The 17,048-nt window shown below is 51.5% G+C and overlaps 1 protein-coding gene across 1 annotated transcript in view; it reads left to right on the top strand.

The window, feature by feature from the left end:
- Window positions 1–17,048, top strand: part of ADCY1 (adenylate cyclase 1) — a 110,120-nt gene that overhangs the window by 32,426 nt on the left and 60,646 nt on the right. Inside the window, exons 4-5 of the mRNA XM_040259797.1 lie at window positions 1,671–1,782; window positions 12,328–12,455. Of these exons, the coding sequence (XP_040115731.1) occupies window positions 1,671–1,782; window positions 12,328–12,455 (240 nt within the window). The remainder of the gene's footprint in view (window positions 1–1,670; window positions 1,783–12,327; window positions 12,456–17,048) is intronic.

The following is a 17,048-nucleotide window of genomic DNA, read 5'->3' as shown; positions in this document are numbered from 1 at the left end:
GAGCAGAGGCTGAGAAACCAGAGGCTAGAGGAGGGTGTGTGAATGCATGGGTAGTTATAGAGAAGGAATAAAACACAGTGGATCCTCAGAGATGTAAAGAAACCTGAATTTTATACTAAACAGAGGGGAGAAAACTGTTGTTTGTCTCCGCCCACTCTTGCAGTCCCTTTGCTCAGCTCCTGAGTATCAGTGACACACCTATAGCCTAGACACAGTTTTTACCCGTTCATTCATTCCTAACACAGATATGTATCTCCTGTTGCTCTGTGTTTGGTACAGTGGGATGTGCAAATCAGGCCTGCATCCTTAAGCTCCTCACAGGCTCAGTGGGGGATGCTCTTCTGCAGTTAGAGGATTATAACGGCGTAGGAGAGTTGGCCTGGGGTGAACACAGCTGCTCTCTGCACTTGGGCAGGGCGTGGTTGACGTGGTGGGGTGAGGACCTCATCAGAGAGAAGCCTCTCTGAGATGTGGGTTCCCGCTTTCTGCCTGTAATGTGGGTTTCCACTTTCTGCCTCTAATGTGGGTCCCCACTTTCTGACATGAGGTATTATTGAAAATTCAACCCTGAGTTAAGATCTGGCATCAGGAATTAAGATATGAAAGCAACTGTGTCAAAAGAATAAATTCCTGTACACATCACTTTCTTCATTTAAACTGGAGATGCACGTTTATGTCTTGTCAACCTCTCCAATACCCATGTGAGTGACCTCCTAGGTCTCATAGCCGAGGGTGCTTTTGGCTGAAGGTGACAAAAGTTGGCTATACAGTGTCTTCAAGAGTGAGGGTGTTCCCCTGGGGTGAGTGGTTTGGAGGTGACACCCGGTACTGGTCCAGGAACTCTGATCAGGCCTCGTGGTTCCCATGGAGCAGCTTGTTCTGAGCTAGCCCCCTGGTCACCTCTCCATCATCCCTCACACCTCTGGGGAATCAAGGTGCTTGGAAGACTCAGCAGGAACCCCACCCTCTTCCAAATGTATGGCTAGGGGAAGCTCTTTGTTGCTTTACAAGTTCTCTGTCCTGCCTTGGTCCTCTGTGTTGATTCATTACTTAAGACTTTTAAAGTCTTTGCAGCATCCAGGTTGCTGGCTGTGTACTGTGGGTGGACACGGTGTTGTTTACCCTGACACGGGTACTGTAGTAAGTGGGTGCCCAGCATCTAAGAAAGATGTGGCTTTCACCCTTGTAGCTGACCTAGGGGTGGCCCTGCCCAGAGCACAGCACAGCACCCCTGAGGGGCTTTGACAGGGCCTGGGCTCAGTCACTGGCGTCAGTTGTGGGCGGAGGGGGTGGGGAGATGGTGTGAGGGCTGTTCATTCCTTGAGAACGTGTCACTTTTGCTCACCTGCCACCAGCCATGACCCCATCACCAGGCCACCCTGGAAAGTGCAGCAGGCCTAGTGGACATTGAGCTGCTCCCTGGGTCTGGGGGACACCGAGTATATAGACAGCATGTGGGGGTCACCGCTGACCCCCCAGTGTCCTGGGAGGAGTCAGCAATAACTCTGAGTGGCTCCAGCGTTTCATCCCTCTGTGACCGAGGAGTCCCCCGGCTTCTCCCAACCTCAGTCTTGTCCCGGATCCAGCAGGGATAGGCAGGGGGCTGTGGTTTCAGGTGACGTCTGTCTGAGCCCATGGAAGAGGGCAGCTGGTACCTCTCTGTCTTGCAGCATCCTCTTTGCAGACATCGTGGGCTTCACGGGCTTGGCGTCACAGTGCACGGCCCAGGAGCTGGTGAAACTCCTCAACGAGCTCTTTGGGAAGTTTGACGAGCTGGCCACGGTAAGTGCAGCCACCCCCTTCGTCTGATGAAGTTGCTGCTGGGACCAGGACATGCCTGGTGGATCCTCTGGTGGAGATGTGGTCTTGGCTGTTGTTTCAGCCTCACTGGTTCCTCCCCTGGGACCAGAGTGCTTGCTGCCTTTGCAGATGGCAAGAGGCTGCATGAAGCCACTCAGCACCTACAGTGAAGGCCCCTGGGCAGGCGGAGGCGCTGGCTGGGTTGTGGGGCCCTGCGTGTGTGTGGACTGCCTGTGGGCCACCCTGCACTTTCTGTCCCTTGGCAGACATCACCTGGACTGACCTTGGTGGAGGGAGGGTTCTTTGGAGCAGGCCTGCACTGCCCTTTTCTGGGACGACTACCTGGACTTGAAACTTGACTGCTGGGGGTCGGTTGGTGACATCTCAGGATGCCTGCCCCCTTTTCTGTGCTGTGGGCTGAGCACTGGGGTTTTGAGATCTTCCTGGGACAGGTCACACCTAAGGTCTGTGGGCTTCAGTAGCCGTGGCACGTGGCTCAGTTGTTGTGGTTCCTGGGCTCTAGAGCACAGGCTCAGTAGCTGCGGTGCATGGGCTTGGCTGCTCTGTGGCATATGGACTCTTCCTGGACCAGAGATTGAACCATCTCCCCTGCATTGACAGGTGGATTTCTATCCACTGTGCCATCAGGGAAGTCCAAGATGATGATCTTTATAAAAAATGTGGTTTTTTTTTTCTATTTCACTTTGGACAGTTTATGCTGCTGCGCCTTCAGGTTCGCTAATCTTTGTATCTACAGCGTCTAACCTGCCATGTGCCATCCAGTGCAGCTTCCGTCTTCTCTAGAAGTTGTTTCTTGAAGCAATTTGTATCTTTTGTCCTTGTTGAGGGGACTGACTGTGAGGAAGCTCAAAATTAAAATGGCCTCATTTGCTTCCTATTTATTGCTTTCTTTCTCCGTTCGTGCATTGACATTTTGTGTCTTCAGTATATTTTCGCTCTTATCTGCTTGTGTCCTGTTCTGAGGAGCACCTGGACGTGTTTTCCTTGTGTATGTGCTTGTTTTGTGTCTGAGTGCCCTGTGTGGAAGGTGTGGTGACCCCGGGGGTGCAAACGCATCCTCCTTTATGAAGGTCCCTGGTGGGTGGTTAGACGGTCTCACAGTGTTTGTCTGCATCTCTGTGGGAGCTGACGGTTTGCCTACCCTGATCCACGGCTGACGACCGCAGATGTGCACTATGGTTTTGACCTTTCCTCCATTTATTGGATCTATTTTAGATTTGTGTTTGCTCTGATGTCTGTGTGTATCTCGGAAACTGGCCACACCCTTCGTACGGAGAAACACCTGTCCTGGTTTTAGCCTTGCTCCTCCACCACCTGTTGGGGGTGGGCCCATCTCTGGATGTCAGTTTTTCCCGTGGGAAAGTGGTCTGCCAGGACAAAACAGATGCCCCTCTGGCAGCTTCCAGGAGGCGTGGGGTAGTGGGGAAGGTTCCTGGTGTGCCAGCCACGGAGATGAGCCTGGGTCCGTGTTGGCCTCTTGTCGGCTGGGCCAGGCGGACTGGTCCTCAGGGGTGACGGGCAGGTGAGAGCATGGTCTTCAGCTCTGGTCATAACACCACGAATCCTTCAGGGACTGTTTCCAGTAAGAGCTTGTTCTCGACCCCAGCGTGGCCATTGCCAGGCACAAGAAGGGGATGCGTTGGATTCAGGCCAGTGCCCAGGGCCAGGCAGCTGACCCACAGACACCATGGGTGGTTAGAGAGCTCGGACGAGTGCAGAGGCTTCCCCTCTTTAGGTCCAAGCATTCCTGGGGTATGTGGGGTCTGCCGGGGGCTCTCCCTGGGGACATCAGCCCTTGGGCTTGGCCAGTCCTTGTTGTCCCTGAACTCAGACGCTTTGGGAGCCTTTCCAGACCGTGAGGACCCGACACGGAGGAGCACTTGGACAGGAGTGTAAGGGGCCCAGTGCCTGATGGATGCCTGTGATGACTTGTGTTAGTGAGGGAATTATTTCCCAGTTACTTTTGTTACTCTGGATGATTCTGAAAGGGACCCATGGAAGCCTGTCGGAGGGTGGAGCTCCCCACCCAGTTCTAAGCTGCTTGGCTGTATGTTCGTGTCCATCCTTCCTATCTCTGTCTTTCTTCCTCCTCCTCAGGAAACTGTCCTTGGGTCATTTCAGAGGGTCATACCTTCCTGTTCTGACAGCTGGTCCCATGGTCGCATGGAGCTGGCCACGTCCAGGCCTGACACGTGCTCAGAGTCCAGTTGTGACTCTGCTCGACAGTGTTCCTTCAGCAAAGCTGCCTGTGCACCTGCTGTTGGTGGGGGTGAGGGGCGGACTGGAGCCCCAGAACGGAGTCAGAGAACCTTGGCCAGGGAAATTACAACCAAGGCAGGGAGACCTTGAGCCAGTTTTGTGAAACCCGGATTTTGCTGAACGGGATATGGTCAGGATGTAAAGAGATATCGTGAGCACAGCCTGGAGGGGGCGGCCATGGGACCATCACCTGAGCTCAGCTTGGAAAACTGACCCAAGGGTACGATTTTAAGTGATCAAAGTAGAATGTAAAGTTGCATGTAGAGAAGAATCCCAGTTTTAACAGTGTGTGCACATACTATACACACATTTACATGAGTGCCAGAAAGAAAAAGAAAGTCTGGAATGAAATATCCCAGAGTAACCATGGTTGTTGCTAAGCTGTGAGATATAATATTTAATTTTCTGAACTTTCTGCATCCTGGATAATGAACCTGGATTTCTTTAATTATCCCTTGATTATCAGGGAATAAATATTGTTTGTTGAAAAACCAGTAGATGTTTGGAACTCTGATGAGTCTGTCATTTGTATCAGGCCACCTGTAGAAACTCACCTACCCTGTTTGCTGGAGGAAACTTTGTGTTCAGCGGCTCCAGTGGCTCAGGTCCCTCTGTGGGGAGGTGTGCTCCAGGCAGAGGGAGGAGCGAGATGTGGGGAGCAAGGCTGACTTGAGGCCTCGGTGCCGAGGAGCAGTGAAGGGAGAGGCAGGGTGGCCTGGAGGGGCCTGGAGAGCCGTGCAGAAGAGGATGTGGTGCCTCTGTGTGTCACCGAGAAGGCACGTGTCCTTAGTTGGGTTCAGAAAGCAGCTGCCAGGTCTCTACTGTGGGCCTGAATTGTCCTGGGTAATGGGGATGCAGCAGGAACAAGTCAGATGTAAACCCTGTCCTTGAAGCTTTTAGGAAATTCACACATGCACAAAGTTAGAGATAGTAACATAACAACCGCCCCCAAGCACTCACAATCCTCTTTGACAGAAACTAACATCTGGCTAGTCTTGTGGATCTGCAGCCTCCCCCCAGATCCTACCCATTAGCATGCCACATCCTTGCAGCCTTGGAGAGTGGCTCTTCTGTTCAGCACATTGTGGCCGGTGCCAGTTTGACACCCCTATGACAGCTGCCCACAGTTACAGCTAATTGAGTCCTGACCTGGGCTTGGTCACCCTGCTTGTCTCAAATGTGTCTCTTCTTCAGAGCTCATTTGTTTCAGTCAGGATTCACATGAGATGGATGTATGTCTGGGTTGTGCCTGTGGATTTTAATTTATGGAGGTGTCGACTTAAAAAATATTCACAACCTAGAAGCTGAGAGTTACTTTTAATTTGGTGGGAATTTTGGGGACTTCAAGCCTAGGAGACAGTATCTTAAGCGACCCCGAGAGAACTGCTCCAAGGAGGCAAGGAGAGAGCCAGGTTATATAGAAGTTTTGCAACAAAGGGCAGATAGTCTGATCATCAAAAAATTATTTTCAATTAAAGAAAAACAGATAACCCAAGTTAAGGAATTTAGTGCTTTTCTGTGTATGGGAAGATGTAGGTCTGGGCTCAGTGAAATCATTCCTTTGATATGCCCTCAGCTATCTGGGGCCGTATCCTGTTTTTCATTTCCTGAGTTTCCTCTGGGCTCAGTGGTAGTGAGTGGCTTCAGTCTGATGGGCTGCTAGATGGCAGGTATTCTTTTCCTTCCTGAGTTCCCTCAGGGCTCACGGGCTCACACTGAGGGCTGCAATCTCTGATGGCTGTGACATCCTTGTTTACTGATATGGCAGAAAATACTCCATTTTTCAGAGGTGACAGTGATGGCAGGGGGGCTAAGGCCAGAGAAGGATGCTCTATCAGTCACAGTCCCCCAGAGGAGGGACCACTGGTTGCCCAGGAGGCAGAGAGGCTGGGAGAGGGGGACAGGGCTTTATAGGTGTTTCCATGGTGATGAGCAGACATAGGGCTGGACAGTGTGGATGGTGAGGGCTCTGGGCTGTCGGTGTCTCCTGCCCCCTGGTCCCCACCCTGGTGATTAGGGTGGGGACAGTGGCTGGAGTATGAGAGTCCACAGAAAAGGTATGGGCTCTGATCCACCAGTGGGACAGGAACAGGCTGTCTACTGTCTCCAGGAATTAGCCAGCCCTGGTAAGCGGGAGGCATCCTTTCCTACCAGCAAGGCCCCTGAGATATCAGACCTTCATAGCATACAAAAACCAAAAGACCAGGTGGATACTAACATCGTATTCAGTGGGTGTGCCAAGTGTGTCTTGGTTTTGGTTTTTCCTTGCTGATGCTCCTGCCCTTGCTGGCCGCTCAGCCCCAGGGGTGGGTGTGCTCTGTGCTTCTCCCGACCTGTCCAGGCACCTGAACGACCTGACCTTCTGTGCCTGCCCTAGGTCCTGAGCTCTCACCTGTGTTAACGACACTGCCCTGATCACTTTGCTTCTCCCCTGTGCTGGCTCCTCTGCTGGCCTCTTCTCACCGGGACGTGTGGATCTGAGGTTCCTGTGTTATTATGGGCTTCTCAAGACGATGTGCCCGAGGATCATAGCAGGTGCCTCAAAAGCTTGGCTGATCTGTATTCACTTGGGTTTACACACTCAGGGTCAGTTTTCTGATCCTGTTGTTTCTTCTGCATTTATTAGCTCGTGATTCTTTAAAAATGAAGAACATTTACTCATGTTTGGTTATCCTCAGGGAATGCTTGATTCTTTTCATTTCTTTATCAAGTTTCAGGACTGGATCCTCCAAGGGGGTGAGCCTGGGATTACCTCCTGCTTCCTGGTGACTTGGCCCACACCCTCCCAGCATGTTCCTGCCTCACACACAGATGTGGCATTTTTCAGAAGCTCTAGTTTCTCTCAGCAGGAAATGGGTTTTCCAGCCTGTAATCCGGGTTATCTCTGGGCCTGTGACTTTCCAAAGGACAGAGGTGGAAGCTGTTTTTTAGAAAAACGGAAACAAATTCTGAGTTCATATGGATATTTCCAATTCACTCAGTCCTTTGATTTTTACATTTGTGTCTCGTTTCCTTTGATGTTGGAAACTCTAATGACAGTATTATAATTTTTTGTTTCATTCTTTTATGTACAGTTGATTCAAAATAGCATCAACAATATTATGACCCACAATAAGACCACTGAATACAGTCTAAGATTTCTTTAGTGGTTTCTGAGGTTATCTTGTCCTTGGATTATATCCCACTAGTGTGTGTGGGCATGCATACTCAGTCACTTCAATTGTGTTTAACTCTTTCCAACCCTATGGACTGTAGCCTGCCAGGATCCTCTGTCCATGGGAATCTCCAGACAAGAATACTGGAGTGGGTTGCAATGCCCTACTCCTGACTGAGGGATTGAACTTGTGTCTCCTGCATTGCAGGCTGATACTTCGCCACTGAACTACCAGAGAAGCTGTATATCCTGGTGGCTCAGAGGATACAGAATCCACCTGCCATGTGGGAAACCTGAGTTCCATCCCTGGGTTGGGAAGATCCCTTAGAGGAGGGCATGGAAACCCACTCCAGTATTCTTGCCTGGAGAATCTCATGGGCAGAGGAGCCTTGTGGGTACAGTCCATTGGGTTGCAAAGAGTTGGGCATGACTGAATGACTAAGCATAGCACACAGCACTGATATATAGTCAAATATGTATTTTCTCACCTGGAATAGTTCTCTGCTGTGTGATCACATTACCAGTGAGGTTACAGTTAGGTTTAATTTATTTTGGTTTTGATTTTTAGGCATCACTGTTTTAAATTAATTTTTCTTTTTAAGTACATAAAGTATTGGCATGGCTCCATCCCACAATGGAGACGCTGAGACAAGATACTTGGATACTTACTGCCAAGTATCTGTAGGGCCAGCATACTTCCCTGCCCCACCATCTCTCCCACCCCATGCATTTAGGCATCTGTGCTGTGTCTGGGGTTGCCCCTCCATTGTTCTGTTGGAGACCAGGAGCAGATATGTACATGTGACTGTTTATTATTGAAGAGTGTGCCTCAGTGGGGGCTTCCCTTGTGGCTCAAGTGATAAACAATATGCCTGCCACTGTAGGAGATACAGGCAGGAGACAGCAGGCTCAGTCCCTGGGTCAGGTTGTCATTTCCCAGTACTCTTGCCTGGGAAATCCCATGGACAGAGGTGTCTGGGAGGCTGCAGTCCACGGGAACACAGAGAGCTGGGCACAGCTTATCGACTGACTGACTGAGCCAGCCTCTCTGGGACCCGTTGTTTCCCGCTGATGGCCAGATACTGTGCAAAGTTAGTATGACTCGGCCAGCTGGGTTTTGGATGCAGTCACCTGGGGATCAGATGCAGTCACTGGGTCGTTTCCAGCTCTCCGTCTGCACCTCCATTTCCCCAGGGCAGGTGCCACCAGGTCCTGGGAGCTTCCTTGCCTTCCCAGAATCCAGGTGCAGCATGGGGTCCACCTGATGGCCTCTGGCCTCTCTGAACTCCCGTTTCAGAGTCAGCCTCAGCCCCAGAGAGGTTTGGACATCTTTGGGTTCTGAAATTGCAGTGGGTCTTCCTGATCCCACTGAATTTTCTGCTTCTTTCCAGGCCTGGGGCCAGTGGGGCAGGCTCACAGAGCCTTTGAGCTTGAGGATCTCTGCCAACCTCTCTGGCAGAGCCAGTCGGGTCCAGAGTTGACCTGCAAGCCTGCACAACACATCTGGAAACCAAAGCGTGAGACCCTCCTCCCTGGATCCTCCTGCAGCTCCTTTGCTGCTCTGAGGGGGTTCTGTCGTCAAGTCCCCATCATTCCTGTCCCTTCTGAGCCAGCTCCTCTAGCCCTCCCCCTCCATTTTCTTTCTTGCTTTGGCTGGGAAACAGCTGTTCAGCTGTCACGCTCCTGCTGGGGAACTCCAGGAGCCGGTTTCATTAGTTACAGGGAAGGTGTTGTAATCTAAAACACCCAAAGCAACGGAAAAAACCTTTTTTGGTCTCTTAAGCTTGTTAACCAAAGTTGAGATAAAAAACAAAACAAAACAAGGTGATGGGTTAGCATTTCACTTCCCTAGTCTGTTCTGGGCTGTGTTGGCTGCCCTGCGGTGGAGCCAGCCTGGAAGGGACCACCTCAGGATGGTCGCCAAGAACACGTGTGTCACTGACTGGCTGTAATTATCCGCCCAGTTCTGACTGTGTCGACGGGTCCAGCTGAGGATGGCTCTTCTCTAGGAAGCTCTCCCCAGAACGCGGTGGACCTGTGAGCCTGTGGCCTGGATGTTACCTGCTAGATGCTCTCGTCCTCCCTTGGAGAGCCCCCACGCTGGGCAGGGAGGGTCACTTCTGAGGCTTGCTGGGGCACCGCTTGCCTTCATCTCCGTTTACACCTTGTTATTCCAACGCCTCCTGTCCTGAGGGTCCGGCCATCAGAGAGCCTCCCCAGCCCCACAGAGACTCCCCTTTCCGTGGTGGCCACTCTGAGCATCTGTCATAGGGGACAGTCAGGCTCACATGGTGGCCGTTTGGGGCAGCCCCACCCACGGCCTCTGATTTTCCTTCGAATCTGATGGTACAGCTGCCACTTCTGACCAGCCTGTTGAACTTATGGTCCATTCACTTACACACACACACACACCTGCCCACACCTTCCAGTCTAGGGCCAGTCCTGTCGGGGACACACAGAGATAAACCAGAGGCTGGGATCATGGGGCCTGGAGGTGGCCAGGAAGACGAGCTGGAGGATGCAGGGATGTCCACGGTCACCCACACTCATGGCCCAGGGGGATGCTGATGGATAGGGACACCTGTCAGAATTGGGGCTTGGTGACCTTGAGGAATCTTCGGCAGGAGCAGTGCCTCAGTGGAGTAGGTTCTGTCACTTCTGTGGGCTCCTCAGAGGGAGGGGTCTAGCTCCCCAGATGGACAGCTGGGAGGAAAGCTGGATGAGTTGGGGCTTCATGAGCTTTCCACCGAGGGTCTCTGGGCCCAGGGAATGGTGGAGACTGGCAGTGGACCCTCATCTTATCCTGGGCCCATGGGTCCAGGGAAGGTAGCCTGAGTGGGGAGGGGTGGGGGAGGGGGCTGTCCCTCAGTGGTCTATACCATGTGTCGTGGCAGTGAAGGGACAGGTGGGGGCGGACATGCTAGAGATTCCGGAAGAGAGCCCAGTGCTGCTTGCTGGCTTGGAGATGGCTGCCTGTCGGAAGCCTGGCCCTTGGCTCCGTGATGTGGGCTGCACCTGGCTGGCCCTGGGCTCCCCAGCTCTGTCAGCCGCAGCATAGCCTGCCCGTGGGACACTGGGAAATCCCTTCTGCAGACGAGGAGGCAGGTGTCTGATGGATGAATGACTGCCCCTCGTCATTTGAAGGCTGAGTGGCCAGATCTGGACCTCCCTGAGGCCAGCTCCCTGATCACAGCAGGTGCCTTCAGGGCTCGGGCTGAGGCAGACCCAGTCACTGGGCTTTCCCAGAGCCCTCCCAACAGGGGGAGCATCCACTATCCTTCTCCTCTTTGACCCAGTGTCCCCATGGGAGGAGCGGGGCACTGAGTCATCTGCACAGAGTCGCCCCCTCCGCTGATGCCTGGATCACCGCTCCGGAGAGCCTCGGGATGCTGGCCCTGGCCTGTCCCCCACCCCTCTGCCTGGTAGAGAGTGTCCTGCCGCAGTGCATGGGTGGGGAAGGCTGAGAATTCTCACCCCAGGGCACTGAGAACTCATAGCATTCAAGAAAACCTGCAGGAGGCAACTCGTTGGTAAGAAAATGAAGAGCAGAACTAAATATAATTTATAGAATGTGTTCTCAGAGTGGGGTCAGTACAGCTCTGGGCTTCCAGACCGCCTGGGGGCTGTGAGATGCGTCTCATCCAAGGACAGGTGGTGTGAGGCCTGTCTCCTTCACAGACGTCCTCCAGGAGAGACCATGGAGTGAATGGTGGAACATAGAATCGGCTGGAACAGATAGAATAGAATAGAATCAGAACATGGAGCACAGAAAACAGCCGTCTTCTGTGAAGACAGAACCGAGACTGGCAAAAGGGAGAACAAAGCCTGGCTTCTCACAGTGATTGTTTTGGAAAGTGCTGTAATTTTTCATAAAATGTGTTACATACTCTTGTTAATACGTAATGGATTGGCTACTGTTACTTTATTTATTTTTAATGGTTTTTGTTTCTTTTATTAAAGTTCTTCAAGGTTAGTGGAAAAACACATAAATAAAACCCATAAATAATCCAAAACTCTAACTTGAATCAACAGTTTTACCCTCCCCACAGATGATGCTGTCTTCAGAATCCTTTGTATCATCTGAAGCAGCATAAATCTGAGTTTCACTTCCTTTTTTCTTCCAACTCTTTCCACTTTGGGGTCCTGGTGAACATGTTCCATGGAGGGAGGAGGAAGGGAAGAGGGTCGTGTATTACTTTAGATGCATTAATACATTTTTAAAAAAGCTTCTCAGTCGTAGCTTCTTATGTGGTAATATCTATAGCGCTAACCTACTTACATGAAAACTTGTTGAGGTCCTCAGTTATTTACGGGATATGAAGGGGTGTTGAAAACAAAATGTCCCAGAAATGCTGTTTTAAGGCTCTCCTTGTATAAAGCTGACAGTCACCATCGTCATTATAGCCGGCCCTGATGGGTTAGTGCAGGATGGATGGTAGCAAGCGTCTCCTGTGTCTCTCTGTGCTCAACTTGAGGGCGAGGTGGAGCCAGCATTCTTCCCGTTGTGTAAATGTCAGAGGAGACCGTGTATGGTATAGGATGCCTTTCTGAGGCGTCCCTGTGAGTGGTGAGGTCGGGGTGCAAACCCCAGCTGGTGATCCTTTGGGGAGAGCTGCTTACATGGTCTGTGGACCTCGACTCTGGGTTAAGCTATGGGGCGCTCAGAGGGGTGTGGCCTGGCCCTTCCTGGGGTGGGGAGGGGTCTAGCCTGTTCCAGAAGAGCCATCACATGATGATTTGAGTTGGTGGTCAGACTGTCCCAGCCCCTCTTGGAAGAGAGGACCCTTCCCTGGGGGGAGGAGCTGGCTCTTGGGCGTGGGGTGGCCTCCCAACCTTGAAGGGTCTGTGGGTTTGGCCCTGGTGAACTGAAGGGCAGGAATGGTGGAGGGGTGTGGGGCACTGTGGGGTGCCCCAAAGCAACCCTAATCCCAGCCATGGGGAACGCCTGCGCTCTGGAGGTGCCCTGACTGTGGGGGGGTTGCCTGGACCCTGGTCTAGGTTGTGCCTCCAGCTCAGCCTCTGGTGGCAGAGGAGCAGGTGCTCTGGTGGCCCCAGGTATATTGCTAACTTGCCCTTTGTTCTCTCGTCTGAAGGAGAACCACTGCCGCCGCATCAAGATCCTGGGAGATTGCTACTACTGCGTGTCTGGCCTCACTCAGCCCAAGACTGACCACGCCCACTGCTGTGTGGAGATGGGCCTGGACATGATCGACACCATCACGTGAGTGCCCTGTGGGTACCCGCCCCCACCGTGCAGCCTGCCTTGTCCTGGCCAGGGTGTCCAAGGTGGGTCACCTGTGTCGTGGCTGCAGAGAACCAGGGCCTCTTGGCGAGGTGCTGGGTGAAGACGCCCTGCCTGCACCGCAGAGCCCTGCCTCTGGGAGTCCCTACTGTGCATTTTGTTGGGGCTGCGTTTTTTTTGTTGTTGTTCGTGGTAATCCCACGTATTGTCAGCTGTGTGTTGTTGCTGTTGTTTTCGCTCAGTCATGTCCAACTCGTTATGACCCCATGGACTGCAGTATGCCAGGCTTCCCTGTCCTAGTTTACTCAAACTCATGTCCATTGAGTCAGTGCTGTCCAACCATCTCATCCTCTGTCGTCCCCTTCTCCTCCTGCTCTCAATCTTTCCCAGCATCAGGATCTTTTCCAATGAGTTGGCTCTTCCCATCAGGTGGCCAAAGTATTGGAGCTTCAGCTTCAGCATCAGTCCATCCAGTGAATATTCAGGGTTGATTTCCTTTAGGATTGACTGGTTTGATCTCCTTGCGGTCCAAGGAACTCTCAAGAGTTTTCTCCAAAACCATAGTTCAAAAGCATCAATTCTTGGCATTCAGCCTTTTTTATGGTTCAACTCTCACATCTGTATATGACTATTGGAAAAACTATAGCTTTGACAATATGGCCCTTTGTTGGCAAAATGATGTCTCTGCTTTTTAATACACTGTCTTGGTTTGTCATAGTTTTTCTTCCAAGGAACTGTGTGTTAGTCCGGTCAAAAGAAAGAACCTTTCTAGCTTAGCTAGATGAGATGCTCAGGGAGTTGATTGTGGGAAAGTGTTAGTCCCTCAGTTGTGTCTGACTCTTTGCGACCCTATGGACTGTAGCCCACCAGGCTTCTCTGTCCATGGAATTCTCTAGGCAAGAATGCTGGAGTGGGTACTCATGCCCTTCTCCAGGGCATCTTCCCCACCCAGGGATTGAACCCAAGTCTCCTGCATTGCAGGCGAATTCTTTACTGTCTGAGCGACCAGGGAAGCCCTGGTTGTGGGAAAGGTTTGGTTCAAATCTGGCTGAATCCCAGTTGAAAAGGAATCACGTGTGCTCGCCCGTGAGGCCAGATATCCAGGCGTCAGGTGTTCTCTGTGGAGAGAGGATTAGATGGAGCTGGTCTTTCTGGAACACTGGGAGGCTTGCCTGCTGGTTTCTTAGCCACTCTGTCTCATCACAGTCCTCGTCAGGGCCTGGGATGAGGCAGTAGCAGGCCTTCTGTCTGGTTAAGGAAGGTGTGGAGCTGGGAGGGTGAGATGGTGGATGGCGCATAGATCCACATTTCAGCTTCTCAGCAGCATGGAGAGATGGCTTCGGCTCAGTGTGTGGGGTTACCAGGGCCTGGTGTGGTCTCACACTCGGGAGAAGAGGCTTAATAGCACAAGAGTGGAATGAGACAGGGGTGAACAGCAGGCTTGCTGCACCATCCCTGTGAGGCAGATTGCAGGGTCCATATGCTGTGTGTAAAAACAGGGTGCTCAGCACGCTCAGACTGCATGCTTGGTCTGGTAGCCCACTTCTCAGGAGACAGGACCTGCGTGTCAGCATTGCCTGGGCGAATTGAACCCCCAAGGGCTGCTCTGCCCAGCGAGCCCATGGCAGCTGATCTGGGCTGTGGTCTAGAGTGAATAAGTACCCCCCACCCCCAAGTGATTTCAGTATGTAGCCCCTGCTCTGGAAAAAGAAGCTGAACTGGGGGAGAGGCTGGTTGTTGACCATTGTGTTCTTTGGGGAGGTGCCCCTGGGTGGTGGGCACGGTGCCGTGAGTGGCCAGGAAGCAGCAGAGGCTGCAGTGCTGAGGTGTCCCTGGCCGAGGCCACAGAGAGGTCTGCTGCAGGCCTGGGGACCTCTGAGTGGACAGAGGAAGTCCAAGAGCAGGAGGGATGGTTTGCACGGTTACGAGATTCCTACGGATGCTCAGGATCAGGAATGTTCTTGTCCTCCTGTGATATGTTGGACCACTGTTGTCAGCTCGCTTTACAGGCTGATGCTCTGCTGGTGGTGCATCCACCAGAATCATCTCGAAACAGGGCGGTCCATTCCGACCCTTGTGAGCACAGGACCAACTTGTGTGGGTCAAGCATTTGATATCGCAGGATAGAGAGGAGTGTAGTAAGAAATTCATAAAAACCGAGGAAGACATCTCTGCCAGGGCAGGTGAGCAGCCTGACCAGCTCTGACTTGTGTGAGAACGGAGGGGTCGAGGGTCTCCTTGGACAGCAAGTGGGGAACGATATTGTTTTCCACTTGGTAGAAAGTTCATTTCTATGGGGAAAACAGATAAAAAGATTTTTCATGTTCCGTGTAAAAGACAAAGCAAAAAGTACTGACTTGAATGTGGAGTCCCAGGGCTTCCAGGGACAGAGGAGCCTAATGGGCTGCAGTCCATAGGTTCACAAAGAATTGGACACGACTGAGCAGCTGAGCACAGAGGACTCTTACCCTTCCAGGAGAGTGGCAGTGCCTAAGGCTGGTGCCCCGAGGGCCCCTGGGCTCCTACTCTGGGGCATCTGGACCCTGTCTGCCCTCAATACCCAAATCAGATCCTTCTCTCAGACTTGTGGACCTAATTAAGGTGTGCAATACACTCTTAAAAGAAACACCACAGATTAAGTTTGTTGGTGTGATTTTTAATAATAATTTAAAGTTATATATATTGCTGGTTTTGGCCAGATGGCACCTGTCCATGGGAGGAATGGAGATAGAGTGGGAAGTGCCTTACATGCCCAGTGAGTGATAACTGGCTTGGGCTTGCCCCTGCAGAGCTGTGACCCCAGCCATGAGTTTCCCCATCTGTAAAATGGGAGTGTCAGCTTCATGACATCCAGGGCTCTGAGTGAGGCTGGACTGGCAGAAATCCAGGGCAGTGGAACCCACTCTTGGCCTCTACATCTGGGCTCTGCGGCCTGATGGTCAGGGGCTAGACCTTGAAGGTTCCAGGGAGATTTCTCCAGGACTCCTTCTCTCTCTCTCTCTCTCTCTCCTCTCTCTCTCTAGGACTCCTGGTGGTGTCATGCTGCTTGGACCTATGTCCTTGACCCTAAGTCGTGTGGCCCCTCCCCAGGATACCCAGGCCTGAGCCTGCCCTCCCGCCCCCTACCAGGGTGTGTGCTGCCCATGTGAGATCTGTGCCGCCACTCTTTCCTGTACCCCAGCACCAGCTTTCCTTCATCAGGCCTTGAATATTATTAGGTCAATCCTGAGGAACTGTTCCTCTGCAGCCAGGTCTGGTACATGAACACTTCCTAGGGTTCAACCCATCAGTCCCCAGATTCAGGTGTTCCTGAGTGGGCTGCAGGCCCCCTGTCCCATCCTTAAGGTGGTGCTTCAGTTTCCTCACATCCCTGATTTTCTCTGCTGTGAAATGAGCTGTTGTGGGAATTAAACGGGATCCCAGGTTAAATGGGCGGGCAGGGAAGATGCTGGATGCCCAGGCACTGCAGACGCCAATTCATCAAGTCTCCCCTTCCCAAAAGGGAGTGGCTCAAGGGTGAGCCAGCTGGGTGGCTTCTGTCCCTGGGGCTCTGGAGCATCCTGATTCTGTGCATTTACAGGAAAGGGGTTTGTCCACCCCACAGGGAGTGCTTCAGCCATCACAGGAGTCAGCCAATCACAAGTCAGACCTCCAAACATACAAGTACCATTTTGCTAAATTCTTAATCCAAACATGGCTTTGCTTGCAGTCTGGGTATTTTTAGTTCACTATAATAAGTAGAAGTAAATGGCATGTGCTCTTCTTTACCTGACCCATCTTTGAACTGGTAAGGGCCAGCTTGCCTGTGCTCAGATTATAGGTAGACCCGATGTACCCAGCTGGAGTGGAGGTCGAATGAGAAGAGATGCTCAAGTGGCAAAAGTCATTTCTGATGGTTCTGGAGGCCCCATTCTCCCCCTCTCAATTTTCTCAGTTCTTGGTAAATGTTCCTCAGTGAGACAGGTTTTTTTTTTTTAATGGTTTTTCTTAAAAAAATTTTTTTGTTATACAATTAAAAAATTACAGTATAGTTATTTACAATATTGTGTTAGTTCAGATGTACATTGAAGTGATTCAGTTATACATATGTGTATATTCTTTTTCAGGTTCTTTTCCCTTATAGGGTATTGCAAGGTATTGAGTATGGTTCCCTGTATTACACAGTAGATCCTTGTTGGTGATCTAGAGTGAGACAGTTCTCGAGGATTTATCTTAAGTGATTGTCCAGTTAACTGCACATCTGTCAGTGCAATTGAGAACCTGCTGGAAGGGATGACAGATAGAGTGAATTGGTAGAGTGTCCTGGGCTGCCTGGTTGGTTGGAAGCTGGCGAGGGTCCCACATACCAGGGACCCCTGAAGACCTGTTTGAGGGAGGTAGACGTGGGTCCCAGAAGTCCCCTTGCCCTTCTTCGATTGCTACAACAGTAGAAATGCCTAAAATGCACAAAAACACCTTTTGCAAGTTTACTTCTTTACATTTCCCAGATTGATAACTTTTTGTGAATTAATTTTTTTTTTTAAATTTTAGTTTTCTTATTTCAATACCTTTAACTGGAGATTGGCAAATGAA

This window comes from Oryx dammah, unplaced genomic scaffold (assembly GCF_014754425.2).
Source record: "Oryx dammah isolate SB20612 unplaced genomic scaffold, SCBI_Odam_1.1 HiC_scaffold_18, whole genome shotgun sequence".
Lineage (NCBI taxonomy): Eukaryota > Metazoa > Chordata > Mammalia > Artiodactyla > Bovidae > Oryx > Oryx dammah.
Note: the sequence above shows the minus strand (reverse complement) of the source record. Positions and strands in the feature narration are given on the sequence as shown.